Genomic DNA, 14,459 nt, shown 5'->3' with positions numbered 1-14,459 from the left:
ATGGAATACCAGGTCCATTGGTGATAATTAGTTCGAGTGAGACAGAACATCTTTAATGAGCTAGTAAAGGCTTAAAAGAATGTGGATGATACATTCAAGGGAGGGCAAAGTTGACAGTGTTAATGTGGTATTAACACAATTTCTGGACTAAATTCTTCCCAGAAATAGACCTGCACCACGGTGGTGCATTGATTTTTGACAAAGGTGCCCCAACAACTCAATGGGAAAAGGATAATCTTTGCAAGAAGTGGTGCTGGAACAACTGGTTATCTTAACAGAAAAAATGAACTTCAGCTGTAACCTGAATTAGTAATTTGAATTTCTGCTCTATTTTTTCATTTCTAATAGTGTTTCTTTATGCCCTTTCTCTCTCTTCTTCAGCTGCACAGTCTTAGATTTCTCTATTTTATTTGGCTTTTCAATCATTTTTTGTTTCTACTGATCTCTCATTTCTACTTTTTCCTGTTCATTTCTGCTCCTATCTTATCGCCTCATTTATTTTTTGGGTTTACTGTCATGTTATTTCTTGTGTTGGACCCTTAGCTAATTGGTTTTAAATTTTTTCTTCTTTAAAAGATAATTTAAATCTATAAATTTTCCTTTAAGTGTAAATTTAACTGCGTTATACTAGTTTGCTATATTCTCTTTCCATTGGTACTTATTTATAAATATTTTCTGACATCTATAATATTAGGGAGTGTTTTATTTCTATAATTAGTTTTTAATGTTTTGGCCTGTGTGCAGACAGCATATCTTGTAAGATATTTATTCTTTAATATTTGCTGAAACTCTGGCTTAATATGTGGTTACATTTTGTTAATACTCCATTTGTACTGAAAAATGTATATTCCCTAATTCTTGGGTATTTGGTTCTATATATGTCTTTTACATCAAGTTTAGTAATGTTTGAATATTCAACATGCTTACTATTTTTTTCTACTTCTTTTCTCTGTAACTGAGATGATTGTATTATAGTCTTCAACTGCATGGATTTGTCAAAATTCTCTTGCAGTTCTGCCAAATTTAGCATCAGATATTTTGAGGCTTTCTTGACAGGTGCATATAAATTCAGAATAATTCATATTTTCCCTGTAATTATGTCTTCAGTGAATGAATAATAACTCTGTTTGTTCCTAATAAGTCTGTGCCTTGAAGTCTGTTTTGCTTCACTAGCTTCCCGTTGGATAGTGTTTGCCTCAGTCTCTCACTGTTGCTCTATTTCCAGTGTTTCTTCATCATGTGTTTCGGGTATATCTTTTGTAAACAGCTTAAATTTTTCTTATTCCAGTCTGACAGTATCTCTCTGTTAGCCAGCAAGCGTATTTGTAAAATAAGTGTTTGTAATTATGGTTTGCTGATAAGCCTAGGTGTTCTTCAGTGTCTTATTTTTGTTGTTTTTTCCTTTCTAACAGGCCATGGAATCAAGTTTTCTTTATTCTTCTTTTTTCCTCTCTGCTAGGTTTGAAGGTTATACAGTTTCTTTCTTTCTCATTGGTGGTTACCCATACATTTTCAACCCATGCACTTGATTTTCAAAGCCTTAAAATTAATCCCTGTCCCTGTACTTTTCCTTCTCATCACTGCTGACATTTGACACACTGGATAATTGTCGGAAGGCTGTCCTGTGCCCTCTAGGATGTTTAGCAGCATCTCTGGCCTCCGCCCACTAGATGTCAGTAGCACCCTTACCCTCCCCACCAGTCTTGGCAAGCCAGACACAGCCAAATTTCTGCCATGAGACAAAAATTCCAGCAGACAACCATGGGCTTACACAATACGACGACTTCAGCTGGATTGATAATTTGACCTTTTTTCCCCCACAGATTTTAAAACTGAGGAGGAGCTACTATCTTATATACATGAAAATTACCAAAAGACGGTGGCCACAGGAGAAATCATGTATTCATGTGCTCGGAACCTGATCTCAACCATTAAAGCATTCCTAAAATCCAGAGGCACAAAGGAATTAGAAGTAAGAGAACCTGGGTGGGGTCGCTTGCCATTAATGTGGTTGCTTATTGGTGGGTTTGGTTCAGATGTCTCAGAAAATGTCTATTATGCAGTACATGATTTAAAAATAAAATGAGGACAGGGGTAAGCACATTCCAGAGATTAGAAGTTGGACACGATGAACCGGTAAGGCAGAAATGAAGGAAATGGGCCAGGTGAGGGTAATCACATGTACTCCTTTTCTAAAGAAATCTCCATCGTCATCAGAGCTGCACAGATAAAGCCGGAAGTGCTTAACTCTGCTGCACTTTAGAGTCACCTATGACATTTCTTTAAAATGCTGGTGCCGGGCTATCTCCAGACCAACTAAAACAGATCCCTGGGAGGTTGGGATCTGGGCATCTACACTTTTAAAAAGCTTGCTAGATGACGATTATCACAGGAAGAATTGCAAACCATTGTTTTAAGAGAGTTCGAATCTGCAGGCTTGTTGTATCCATGCCCTTTGCTCTAAAATACTTTTTTACCATGTTCTTTTTTTTAAGATATACAAAAGAATATTCATTTCACTATTTTTCATTTAAATAAAGGAAGGGGGAAATTTGTAAGGGAATGTATTTCCCTTCTTAGAGCATTAGTTTGCTGTGAAAGAGAGAAGTAAGTAACTTAATATTCTATGAAATCATTTTGTATTTTCAGATGCACTGTCTGAATCAAGTAAAAAATACCCTCTTAAAAACTAGCAAAAATCTTCGACAGAATCTAGGGAAAACACTAGATAAAGAAGACAACATCAGAGAGTACGTAACTGCCTTTTTTTTCCCTTAACTGTTACTCCAAAACAGAGCTCCGAGCTTTGCTTGTGTCATTGTTAAAACAGATTGTCCATTGCTCAAAGAGGCTTTTGTAGCTGGTTCTTCTTGGTGCCGTAATATGTAGTTTGACCCACCCATTTACCTAATAACCATATTGTCATTCAGAGAAGGCAGCAGCTCTTCTTTTGAGTTGTTTTTATATAGATAGATATATGCTTAAAGAAGGAGCTTTAGTTCAGTAGCACTCACAATAGATATGACCACGTATTTTTTTCTCTCAAGATGCCAGCTTCAGGTATTTCTTCGTTTGGAGATGTGTCTGCAGTGCCCTTCAATACATGAAAGTACAGATAATATGGAACAATTAGTGGAGGAGGCAAGTATAGAGCTTAGTGCCCCTGGATGCATGCCATAGATGCTCTCAGCTTCCCTGCAGAGGGCATGTGATCATCTTCTAAAATCTTCTTCAGGTGACTGATTGGCTGCGCATGATATGTTTAACTGAGGATTCGGCATACTTAGCAAAGTTTCTGGAGGAAATTTTGGGATTGTAAGTTTTACTTTAAAATAATTTTACTAAGAACTGCATATGGTATTGTCTCAGAACTTGGGAATTATAAGAACTATTTCTCATGCTGGGTGAGGGAGCACTAGAGAGGGTGGAATGTTGACTGCTGCATGTTTAACCAGCCTATTGGTTATCAACTCTGTCCCAAAGGTATATCAGCTCTATCCCAAAGACACTTGGAAATCTTTACAACAGCCTAGGGTTTGTGATTCCTCAGAAGCTGGCTGGTGTCCTTCCTACAGATTTTTTCAGCGATGACTCCTTGACACAAGACAGCAAATCACCCCTTCTTTCTGTGCCTCTTATGTCAAGTGCTCATAAATCAGTGTCGGGTGGCACTGAATCTGATCAACTAGAGGAGCTACGGACCAGATCAGCTAAGAAGAGAAGGTGGGAGCTCAAGGAATGAAAGGAATTACTTGGACTGTTACAGTTCTGAAAAAGGGCATGTTTAAACCATAGTCCAACTGTCTTTGTTTACAATTTGTTAAATTAATAGTTATCCTTATGTGTGAATCACAGAAGCCAGTTTTTGGAGTTCCTAACAAGGAGCATCTGACACTTTTATCATGGGGAACATGTACTTTGTATATATGGTCCACAGCGCCCTTCTTGACTGCCCACATGGGGGTCTCCAGGAAACCTTTTATGAGATAAGCTTAGAATTTCACCTTACTTTAAGTTTTCCGTGGTGCTTTTCATTATTCATAACTAGTTGAATTTATAGTAGTGATTTTTAGAAATTCTAGGGTTGAGTTGTTTTCCTCTAAATTCAGGCCAACACTAAGATAACTTTTATTTAAATAGCATTTTATTTTAAACTGTAGTTCTGCTCTAATTTAACTACTTATAATCTCTGTTGAATGTGTATTGACTGTTTCTTTCTATTTTTAAAAGGAAAAATGCATTAATAAGACATAAAAGCATTGCAGAAGTTTCACAGAATCTTCGACAAATTGAAATTCCCAAAGTGTCCAAGAGAGCTACAAAAAATGTAAGTCATTTCCAAGAGACAGGAAATGGCCCACCAAGTCGTTGCCTCCAGCTTGACTTGACACAATAAATAAGATTGAAAAGCAGTGTCTTACTTTTAGGAAATGGACATTGGAAGATACAGAAATCAAATCAGATGTTTTTATGTATGTGTATACAACTGTAATCCAAGGAATAAAGAAACACAAGTTTGTTAAAGATTATCCATTTTACCCAGAAGAATGACAGGTGATATAAAGAAAAATAGCAAGTCAAAGTTAGGAATGACTAAGTTAATTCAAAATCTTTAACATAGATAAGAAAACTTGTAAAATAATAGCTAACATAAGCAAAGAGACAACTGAAAAATAACATGTATCATATAAGAACTTTTCAGTACCTGTGTTTTTCTTTGAAAACAATTTTTTTTGTTTTAAGAGCTGTCGTGACGCTAGGTGGTGATTGTTTTTCTATTGCAGTAGATGTAAGGACTTAAGGAAGGTATTTACTACTTGCAAACAAAAAAACCCAGGAAGGGTCTAGTTAGTAGAATTACTTAGTAATTCTGAGTAGAATTAGTGTCTTGCTAGGGAAAGATGAGCAACAAAGAATGCATTGAAACTTCTGAACCGCATGAACTGATTAAAGCTAAAATTCTGTACGAACTAGCTTTAGAAGTATTATCATTACAATAGTGGTTTGTTCTGTTTCCAAAGATTTATAGTAACAATCCTGTGGAATTGGAAGTGTGGTTTTTTTTTTTTAAGAGTTATTGGTGTTCACTTTCTTAATATGCCTTAATAAGTATAAGTGAATATGATGCAAATCTTAGATACCTTGGAATCTTGATGGGAGAGTGTGAATCCAGGAGTGGATGGCCAGAACATGTCAGACCAGACCTCCTCTCTCACTGAATTTTATAATGATTTACAGTCTTTTCCAGCACTTCTTTTTGAAAGTTATGTTTCAGATTATTTATGCATTTAAGACCAGATTTACTGAGACTACGACTCAATTTTAATTTTAATTAATAAACAACATCGTTTCTTAAGTCTCTGCCCTTAGGAAGTAGTTCATTCTTCACTTACACTGGCAAAATGGAAAAAACAAATCTTTAAAAACAGTTTCATTGTTTAGATGCAGCTGAATTTTAGACTCTTGAATCCTTTATTATAAATAGCAAATAAATAGCAGTTTAATACAGATAAGTTCCATCCTCTAATCATTTCATATGGGTTTTCTCTTATTTTTTGTCATAAAAGGTATACATGACCATCACTAAAAAATTGAAATCATACAAAGTTAAAAGTTATAGTGTCCCTTCTCCATCCACCCTTCAGAAGTAATCACTGATGCCAGCTTACTGTGTTTATTCCCAGGCCCTTTTCTGTATATAACCACCGCACACACCAAAGGCTTAAACATGTGTGTTCTACACACACACATGTACATAAGCTTACAAATGGTTAGCCTACTATACTTACTTTATTTATTTATTTTTTACTTTTCCCTATCACGGACCTCTCTTACACGTTAGTGTATCTAGGCCTTCCTTCCTTCCCTATTCTTACAGGTCTTCCTAATTCTTGTAATGTCTGCATTGGATGGATGTACCATAATTTATGTTTCACTGTGTGGAACTGCAAAAATCAAAGGGCTTCCTGTGGAATTTTTATTTTTATTTTAAATGAATGCTGATGTTTTCCCCTTTCAGGAGCACACTTGCCCTGCTCTCCAGCAACCTGCACTCCCAGTGAAAGATACAGTACAAGGTATGCTGTTTCCTCAGTGTGTGCATTTGTGGGCTAGAGTGACAAGTTTATTTTGATTGTATGGATTTAAGCAGCTGCTTAAAACTATAAATTACAGGTTTGTATGGCTGCTGGTTAATGAAATATGTCCAAACACCATGGGCTGGGAGAAGAAGATACTCACATGGTCTCAAAATACTGCCTTCTGCAAAATAACTGGCCTGAAATCTTTTCTTTTTTTAAAGCCATTATCATGAAAGCCAAAAAAAAGAGAGGCAGCAAAACTGGTTTAGATGAAAGAAGTTTAAGTTCTTACTAAAGTTAAGGCCCAAGCAAGAAGCTGTTGAGGCAATGAGAGAGACTGGAAGGTGGATCCTATGCCCGCTGATACGCCCTTGGTCCCAGGAGGCACGCGCTGGAGGACAGGGACCTGGAGACTTATGATGCCTGCGGCTTATGACCACAGTGTAGGGAGTGGGAAACTACAAACAGAGAGAGAGAATTGGGGAGGGGGTGGTTAATGATGACTGTTTACGGCATTAGTCTTTGAAATTTCCTGTAGACGTTACACTTTTCAAAAACTTGGGAAAAACAAAGTAAATAAAAGCTGGCTGTCAGGCCATAAATCCATTTCACAGACAGCGTAAGGCAGATAACAGGGACTCTTATATGGGAGATAGAAACACTTTTTGAAACTGTGGTGTGTTACTGGTGTCCTTAACATTAATGTTTATATCGTTGATGGGTAAGCATAAGGGTTCCTCCCAGTTTATTTGTGTGCATTTAAGTGACCTGCTCCTAGAGTTTACTCTTGGTGAATTTTTGAGTGGCCTCTCTGGGCCATCTTGCTTAGGATTAAAATGCCATCCTGCTAGCTTTGTCAAGTATTTCTGGACTCCAGCTGTTTTTCCTAACTTTGAGTGTAGATGGTCACAGCTCTCATGCTCTGGAGTCAGGAAGAGAATTTAAAATAAGCAAGCAAATTAGTGAAATACTCAGAAGAAGAATGAAATCTGTGATTGAAAAGTTTCTCTACTTGAGGTTAAGCTGAATACAAGGCAGCAAAAAGGTCCAAAGTGAGGAAAATCATCACAACCCCGGGATATACAAGAGGACTAGGACCTTCATTAGCCAAACTCTTACGTCAGGATTATGTCTATTTTACAATGAGTAAAACTTCTGATTTAAGTGATGTGGGCCTTCCTCGCGTTCCTGAAAACCTGGATTTAACATTGAATCTGCAAGAGTAAATGGCCTTAATGTACCATGTGAGTATAATATTTAAGGAAATCCCATTAGTAAATCTGAATATAGCAGTCAGTCTGTAGGCAGTTTTCTTCAGCAACTTCTGTTTTAGGTATCTTCTCCCAGATATGGCATTTATTAGTGATAATATTTGGCCTTTTCTTTATGCCCTCAGAAGTGACCAAAGTTCGAAGAAATCTCTTCAACCAGGAAATGATTTCTCCTTCAAAGAGATCGGTAAAGCGGGGGTTTCCTAGAAGCCATTCTGTGTCAGCTGTGGAAGGTCTGGAGTGTAAACTTGACAACCTCAAGAGGCCCAAAGGTACTGCCTCAGGGTAGCCAGGAGAGGGGGCAGTTCTTGGATCCGATCCAGTTCCCACAGTCTTCTTTGTCACACACCATTTTGTGAGACATCGCTCCCCCTGGGGATAACAATGAATATCTGGTAAAACCCTAGCTCAGATTAATGTCAACTTAATTTCAGTGGCATTAAAAAATTTGGCTCCTATAAAGTTCTTTTTCCTACCTACCTCATCCATTGTGCTGTACTGTCATGCAAATTACATCTTTATACATTGTATGCCCATCAACACTAATTTATAATTATTGGTCTTATCTTTTAACTCAGGAGAAAAAAAGTTACAAACAATGAATAGTTCTAGTGTCTTTTATATTTATTTATGTGGTTACCTCTGCCAGTGCTCTTTTAATTTCCAGTGTGGATCTGTGTTTCTCTAGTGCCCCCTTCCTTGCCGCTTAAAGGATTCTCTTCCTTTAGGGCAGGTCTGCTAGTTACAGATTCTCTGTGTTATATTTTTGGGTTTTTTGTTTGTTTGTTTTTAATTTGGGAATGTGCTGATTTCTTCTTAAGTTTTGAACAGTAATTTTGCTGGGTGTAGAATTCTTGGTTGATTCTTTTCTCTTTCAGCACTTTGAATACATTATCACATTCCCATTTTGTCCTTTGTTTCTGATTAGAAATCAGCTGCTATTCCTGTAGACGGTCCTTTATACATGATCAGTCTGTTGCTCTCCAGATTCTTTCTCTCTGACTTCTGACAGTTTGGTTAGGTTTTATATAGGAGTGGATCTCTTTGACTTTATCCTTCTTGGGTTTTATTGAACTTCGTGGATGTGATGTCTTTCATCGAACTTGGGAAGTTTTCATCCAGTATTTCTTCACATGCTATTTCTGCCCCTTCCTTCCTTCTTTATCTGGACCCGGCAGGTGCTTGCCGTCATGCTCAGTGCTATCCCACAGGTGTCTGAGACTATTTTTCTTCATTTTTTTTCTTTCTGTCCATCAGACTGTCAGACTGGATAATCTCAATTAGTCCATCATCAAATGTGTTGATTCCTTCTTCTGCCACCTCATATCTGTTGCTAAACCCCTCAAATTAATTTCTCACTTTAGAAATTGTACTACTCAACTTTAGAATTTCTGTTTGGTCCTTTTTTATAATTTCTGTCCCTTAATTGATGTTTGCTCTTTGGCAAGTCATCAGACTCAGGTTTTCATCTGGTTCTTTAGACACAGTTCTCTTTAGTTCTTTGAGTGTATTGTTTCAAATGGCCTCTTTAAAGTCTTGGTCTAATAGATCCAATATCTGGACTTGCTCAGGGACAGTTTGTACTGCCTTTTTTCCCCCTGTATATGGACCATACTTCTTATTTCTTTGTATTTTTTAATGTATTTTGTTGACAACTGGGTGTTTTAAAGAATATGAAGCAATTCTGATAATCAGGGGTCTTCCTGCCTTACCAGGACTTGTTACTGTTATTGTTTTGTTTGTTTAGTGACTTTCCTGAACTAATTCTAAAGTCTACATTCTGTCATGTGGCCACCAAAATCCCTGCTCGGTTAGCTGAGCGGTCAGCTAATGATCAGAGGTTTCCTTAAATGCCTGGAACCGGTAGGTTTCTCAGCCTTTGCTGAGCGGCCCTCTGTTGGCTCGTTCCCACAGACTCAGCCAGGCAGCTCACAACTCCTGCTTTTCCAGAGCCTCGGGGTTGGCCGTAGGTGCCAGGGTCAGGCCTTCTCAGGTCTCTCCTGGGTGTGCACACAGCCCTACATTGCACGGACTTGTAGGTTCCCAGGAATATGTTGGAAGTTTGCGGAGTCCTCTGTGGACACCTCATTCCTGTTTTCCCTTTTAAACCTCTGGTTAGCTTGTTGTTTGCCCCAGCTGTTATCACCACTTCTGGCAACTGTGATGTCTGCAGTTGCTGCTGATAGTTTTCAGTAAGTGTTCCCTGGGAAAGGATTGTTTGCACTGGGTGAGTTCTAAGGTCAAATAGAGATAGCCCTTGTGAGCAGGGTTTTCCGGGGAATTGCCAGGCAGGTCACATAATGACGTTGGGAAAGAGGCTTTGGAGGAGCGTTGGTCCCATTAGACCCCATCCCAGAGGCTCCTGGGCTGATGGTTTTCACAGTGACCCCTGGCTCTCGGTTCGCTAAGCTGCAGGGCTGGAGAAGGGGGCCGGAACTGGGGCAAGTTAAAGTTCCACAAAGCTCACTCTTCCAAGATCAGTTGTTTTTCTTGAATACATATTTCTTGGATTGTTGCTAGCTGGTTAGTTTCCAGATTTCTAAAGTTGATTTTGACCATTTTTGCCAGTGTTCCCATTCCTTCTGTGGAGTTTTTTCAGAGGCCCTCAACTCCACATTCCTGCCAACCACTCCTCTTTCTAGCCATTTTGAACTCCCATTAAACCAGTTCTTCCATGAGGAGCTTGACTGTGTGCTGTCCTGCGAACACTATGGCAGTCAGACTTTTCTTACTATTAAATTTCTTAACATTTGAAATGTTTGCATGACTTACCAGCATTTTCACATACTTTACTTCATTTAATCCTAAATATAAGCACCATCAACTAGATGGATCAATGTGTTAGCCCTAGTGAGCACTTTTCATTTCTTCAGGATTGCTTATTAGATTATAATTTATATTTTACATGGGCTTATTTATTTAATCCGTACTAATACTGATAAACTGTTGTTTCATGTTAATTGAGTCCTGTGGTTAGATCTTAGTTCAAAGACCATTAAGACCCACTCCAGCTTAAGTAGTAAGCCATATATAAGTTCAAACTGCTTATTGATAAAGTTAAATGAAAGATATGCTGTTTGCATTTTAGGTTACCACAAACTGTTGACTAAAAGTGTGGCCGAGACTCCAATACATAAGCAAATCTCCAGAAGGCTGCTTCATAGACAAATCAAGGGCAGGTGAGTGAGCCCCTTGTCCGGCTTCTTCGTATGTACCCACACGGCCTTCCTGGTGACCTTTGGGCTGCTGGTTCCCTTCCTGTGACCTTCATGACACAAGTCTTAATTGTGTTACTTATAATCAAAGAGCATGATATAAACTCTGAGGGCTGGAGAATCATACAGGATGTATTCTTTGTCAGGCGTCTTTTGCCTGGTGTGGCTGATATTCAGGCCTACTGTTGTGTATATTCATAGTTGATCCCTCTTTAGTGCTGAGTGGTATTCCACTGACTGGGTTTTCCACATTTTCTAAATCCATTTATTCCTAGGAGTTTTCATTCCTACTTAGGGACAAGGCTTGGAAGTCTGGTGTCCCAACTTGGCCTCTGCTGGTGAGGCCATAGTTTTCCATGGCAATTGGTTGGAGTCAGCCACGAAGCATCAGAAAGTTTCTTTTTTGCTAGGCTTGCCCCTTGCCTGTTGCTTTGGCTAGAGAGAGCTGGCTGCCCGGGAGGCATCGTTTTGTCTGTGCCTCTTGAGATGTTCTGGTTGTCACTGTCTCCAGCATCCACTGTGGGATCCGTGAGGCAAAAAGGAGACCCCAGGAGCCCACAGCCCTGTCTCCTCTGGCCCCTCTTCTCTCTACCTTTTAGTCTTTATAAGCTCACTTCATATGTAACGTTCAGAGTTTTTTTAGTTCAGGAAGAATAAAGAAGGGTGTCTACTCAGTCTTATCAAGGTTCCATCTTAATATTATTTGTGTATGGATTTTACACACAATTTATAGGATAAATTGAAGAAGTGAAAGGGTGGGTTAAAGGCATATGTACTTTTAATTTTTCTGTTGTAAAACTGCTTTCCAAAAAAGGTTCTAACCATTTCACTCTCGACAGTAGCGTATGAGAAAGCTTGCTGACAGTGGTGCTGTCAAACCCTGTGTTATTTACTCTGTGAGGTGACAAGCTCTATCCCCCTTTCACATGCATTAGGTACGAATGATACATATAATCCTTCCGCTTGTCCTTCTTTAAGGTCCTCTGATCCTGGTCCTGATATTGACGTTGTTGAAGAGTCCCCAGAGAAAGGAGATGGTATTAACTATATATATTTTTTTGTTTTGGAATTTTGGGATTTTAAAATTTTATCTCATGTCTACAAAAACCCTCCGGTCCTTGAGTGTGTCACTTAGCATACCCTAAGATACCTTATAGACACTGGGATAGCTCTGGGCCCACGGTGTTCACCAGTAAATAACACTGAATTTAACTGAGAGAATTTCTGGAGAAGAAATATTTTTACCAACAGAGGTGGAATTCAGAGTGAGAGCTAAACCACTGTGTAATACAAAGTGCTGTCTGTGTGATGAGGAAGTGTTTCCAAAACCTAACTTATTTTTTTAATTGCTCAAGTAATTTTTGCTTATTGTAGAAAATCAGAAAGTATAGAGAAGCCAAATTTTTAATAATCACTTGGAAATCCCGTAACTCAGAGATATTCTGTTGACATTTTAGCTTTAATAATACTTACAGGTGTTATATCTGTACAAGTATATAAATTGCACATATGAAAACTGCAATTTTGGTTTTTTACAAAAATCACTATGCTGTGACTTTTTTAATCTACAAACCTTTTTTTCACTGAACATCATGCTTAAAGGCAGCAGTTTATGAGACTTCTGAAAGTAACAGCCCAGTGAGTCAGTGGGTTTTGGTGCTTTGTGGGAGCCGTGGAAAGGCGCATCTCAGAGACACTGTGAGTTCGGTTCCCGACCATCGCCACAAAGCAGACATCACAATGAAGGGAGCTGAATTTTTTGGTTTCCCAGTGATTGAAAGAAGAGTTACATTTACCCTTTATATGCTGTAGTCTGTTAAGTGTGCAGCAGCATCATGTCTAAGAAAACAACTTCGTACACACCTTAATGAAAAAGTGGCTATTCCTTTCCCTTGAACACTTAGAGGCCATCGTAGGGTTATTATTAATTGGTCTAATTTAAGTTTTGTTGTGTCTCAGGGAACAGGGAGGCTGAAGAGAGGGAGAAAGACAGGGAACCAGCTGGTTGGTAGAGCAGTCAGCACACATGCATAATTCATCAACTAAGTTCTCCGTCCTATATGGTCATGGCTCATGGCACTCAAAAACAGTTACAATAGTAAACATCAAAGACCACTGCTCACAGGTCACCATAATAATATAATAGAAGTGAAAAAGTTTGAAATATTGTGAGAATTACCAAAATGTAATGTAGAGACACAAAGCGAGCAAATGCTGTTGGAAAAATGGCACCAAATAGACTTGCCTGATGCAGGGTTGCCCCAAACCCTCAATTTGTAAAAGATACATTATCTGCAAAGCTCAGTAAAATGAATTAGATCTGTGTTGTACGCCTCTGTGTTACAAACTCCAGAAGTCTCAAAGCCAGCAGCTTGCCAAATTTCCATCTTCTAAGTGGTATTACATAAATTTTACCCATTTCATACATGGGAAAATGTCAGGCTTGCATTTCTCCCTGATTACAAACTGTGATTCTGGTTTTATAGAAATAAGTTTAAGACGAAGTCCTCGAATCAAGCAGTTGTCACTCAGCAGGACAAGTTCTGGTTCCTTCTATTCTGCATCTCAGCCAAAGTCTCGAAGTGTGCAGAGGGCTCACTCACTCCAGCAAGACAAGTCAGGTAACGTGCTTGCCCACCTGTCTTCAGAAGTCCATGCATGCTGACTCCATGGGAAGTATTTTTGAGAAAAGAAGTATGAAATTTGACATTTTTTCTTGACCTTGGGGACATAGAAAAGGTTTGCATATTTGAGGTTTAGGACAATGACCAGATGAACAACCCATGGCCTTCATTATCAGTCATTCTTGGGATTCTGCTGCTGGTCATCCACACTATTCTTATAGGTAATTCATTTAAGAGGAAATTACCCATAATTTTCACCATATGTTTATATCCTACACATAAGGATGCTAGGTGAAAGGAGGTGTCTGTTGTATGTCCTTCATTCTTTTATCCATCATTAGCTTGGATCATCAGGTAATGTGTTTTTGTATTTACAAATTAGATGGGTTTAGTCACCTCTGTTTCCTAGCACAGGGCTGGGGTTACTATGCAGTCTTACTAAACCTCAGGAAAGTAGCAGCCATTGCAGTTGCTGACATGATTAGGTGAGTTCCCCACCCCAGTTGCTTTCTCAAGTCACTGTCTCATATGGACTGAGTGTTTCATTAGTATTGGGAGGGCAGGAGTTGAGAAAATGTAAATATTGTCACTGTTTTTGACTTGCAGGCCAAAGAGACAATCCTCCAATCCACAGTATTCGTTCTCCCAAAAGGCTTCTTTTCGGGGCAGTGACTGAGATGATCAGTCCCTCAGAGAAGGGTTCGGCTCGAATTAAAAGTCCTTCAAGAAACACACTGGGTTCTGAGATGCCGACAGCTTCTCAGGTATTAAATTCCTATAGTGTTTAAAATAGTATAGTCTTGGCAAACATAGAGACATGGCCAAGGAAACACAATCACTTAGGGAAGAAAAAGCAGGTAATCTGTAGATAACAATAGAGATTTGAGGTGGTTGGGGTTGACCGGAGGAATGATTATTGGGTATCTGGGGATGTAAGGCAGCTGAGTTGGCCGGGGCCAGGGTGGAGGGGAGAAAACAAGTAAACGCTTCATCTGTTCTCTTGGTTTCAGCCACCGTTTACATCATATGCTACATATGTATCTCTGAAATGTGCAGTAATCATTCGTCTGTTTCTGTGACATTGCTCACTCGATCCCTTCACCCATTTTGGAAACATGGGAGTCATCTTTGACGTCTTCCCCTCCCCAGGCATAGCCAATCAATCCATCCTGCCGATTTTATTTACACACCGTGTCTTATGTCCATTCCCTCTTCTCCACCCGTACAGTTCCTGTCCTAGCTCAGTTCTGCCTCAAACATCTCAGCAGC

At 39.0% G+C, this 14,459-nt stretch overlaps 1 protein-coding gene across 1 annotated transcript in view; it reads left to right on the top strand.

Annotated features, from left to right (window-relative positions):
- The window catches only part of TICRR (TOPBP1 interacting checkpoint and replication regulator), a 34,784-nt gene that overhangs the window by 15,010 nt on the left and 5,315 nt on the right, over positions 1–14,459 (top strand). Inside the window, exons 8-19 of the mRNA XM_017651353.3 lie at positions 1,824–1,972; positions 2,650–2,750; positions 3,048–3,141; positions 3,236–3,315; positions 3,484–3,723; positions 4,231–4,327; positions 6,020–6,077; positions 7,477–7,623; positions 10,440–10,530; positions 11,545–11,603; positions 13,053–13,187; positions 13,797–13,954. Of these exons, the coding sequence (XP_017506842.3) occupies positions 1,824–1,972; positions 2,650–2,750; positions 3,048–3,141; positions 3,236–3,315; positions 3,484–3,723; positions 4,231–4,327; positions 6,020–6,077; positions 7,477–7,623; positions 10,440–10,530; positions 11,545–11,603; positions 13,053–13,187; positions 13,797–13,954 (1,409 nt within the window). The remainder of the gene's footprint in view (positions 1–1,823; positions 1,973–2,649; positions 2,751–3,047; positions 3,142–3,235; positions 3,316–3,483; positions 3,724–4,230; positions 4,328–6,019; positions 6,078–7,476; positions 7,624–10,439; positions 10,531–11,544; positions 11,604–13,052; positions 13,188–13,796; positions 13,955–14,459) is intronic.

Source organism: Manis javanica, chromosome 18 (genome assembly GCF_040802235.1).
Source record: "Manis javanica isolate MJ-LG chromosome 18, MJ_LKY, whole genome shotgun sequence".
In the NCBI taxonomy this organism is placed as follows: domain Eukaryota; kingdom Metazoa; phylum Chordata; class Mammalia; order Pholidota; family Manidae; genus Manis; species Manis javanica.
Note: the sequence above shows the minus strand (reverse complement) of the source record. Positions and strands in the feature narration are given on the sequence as shown.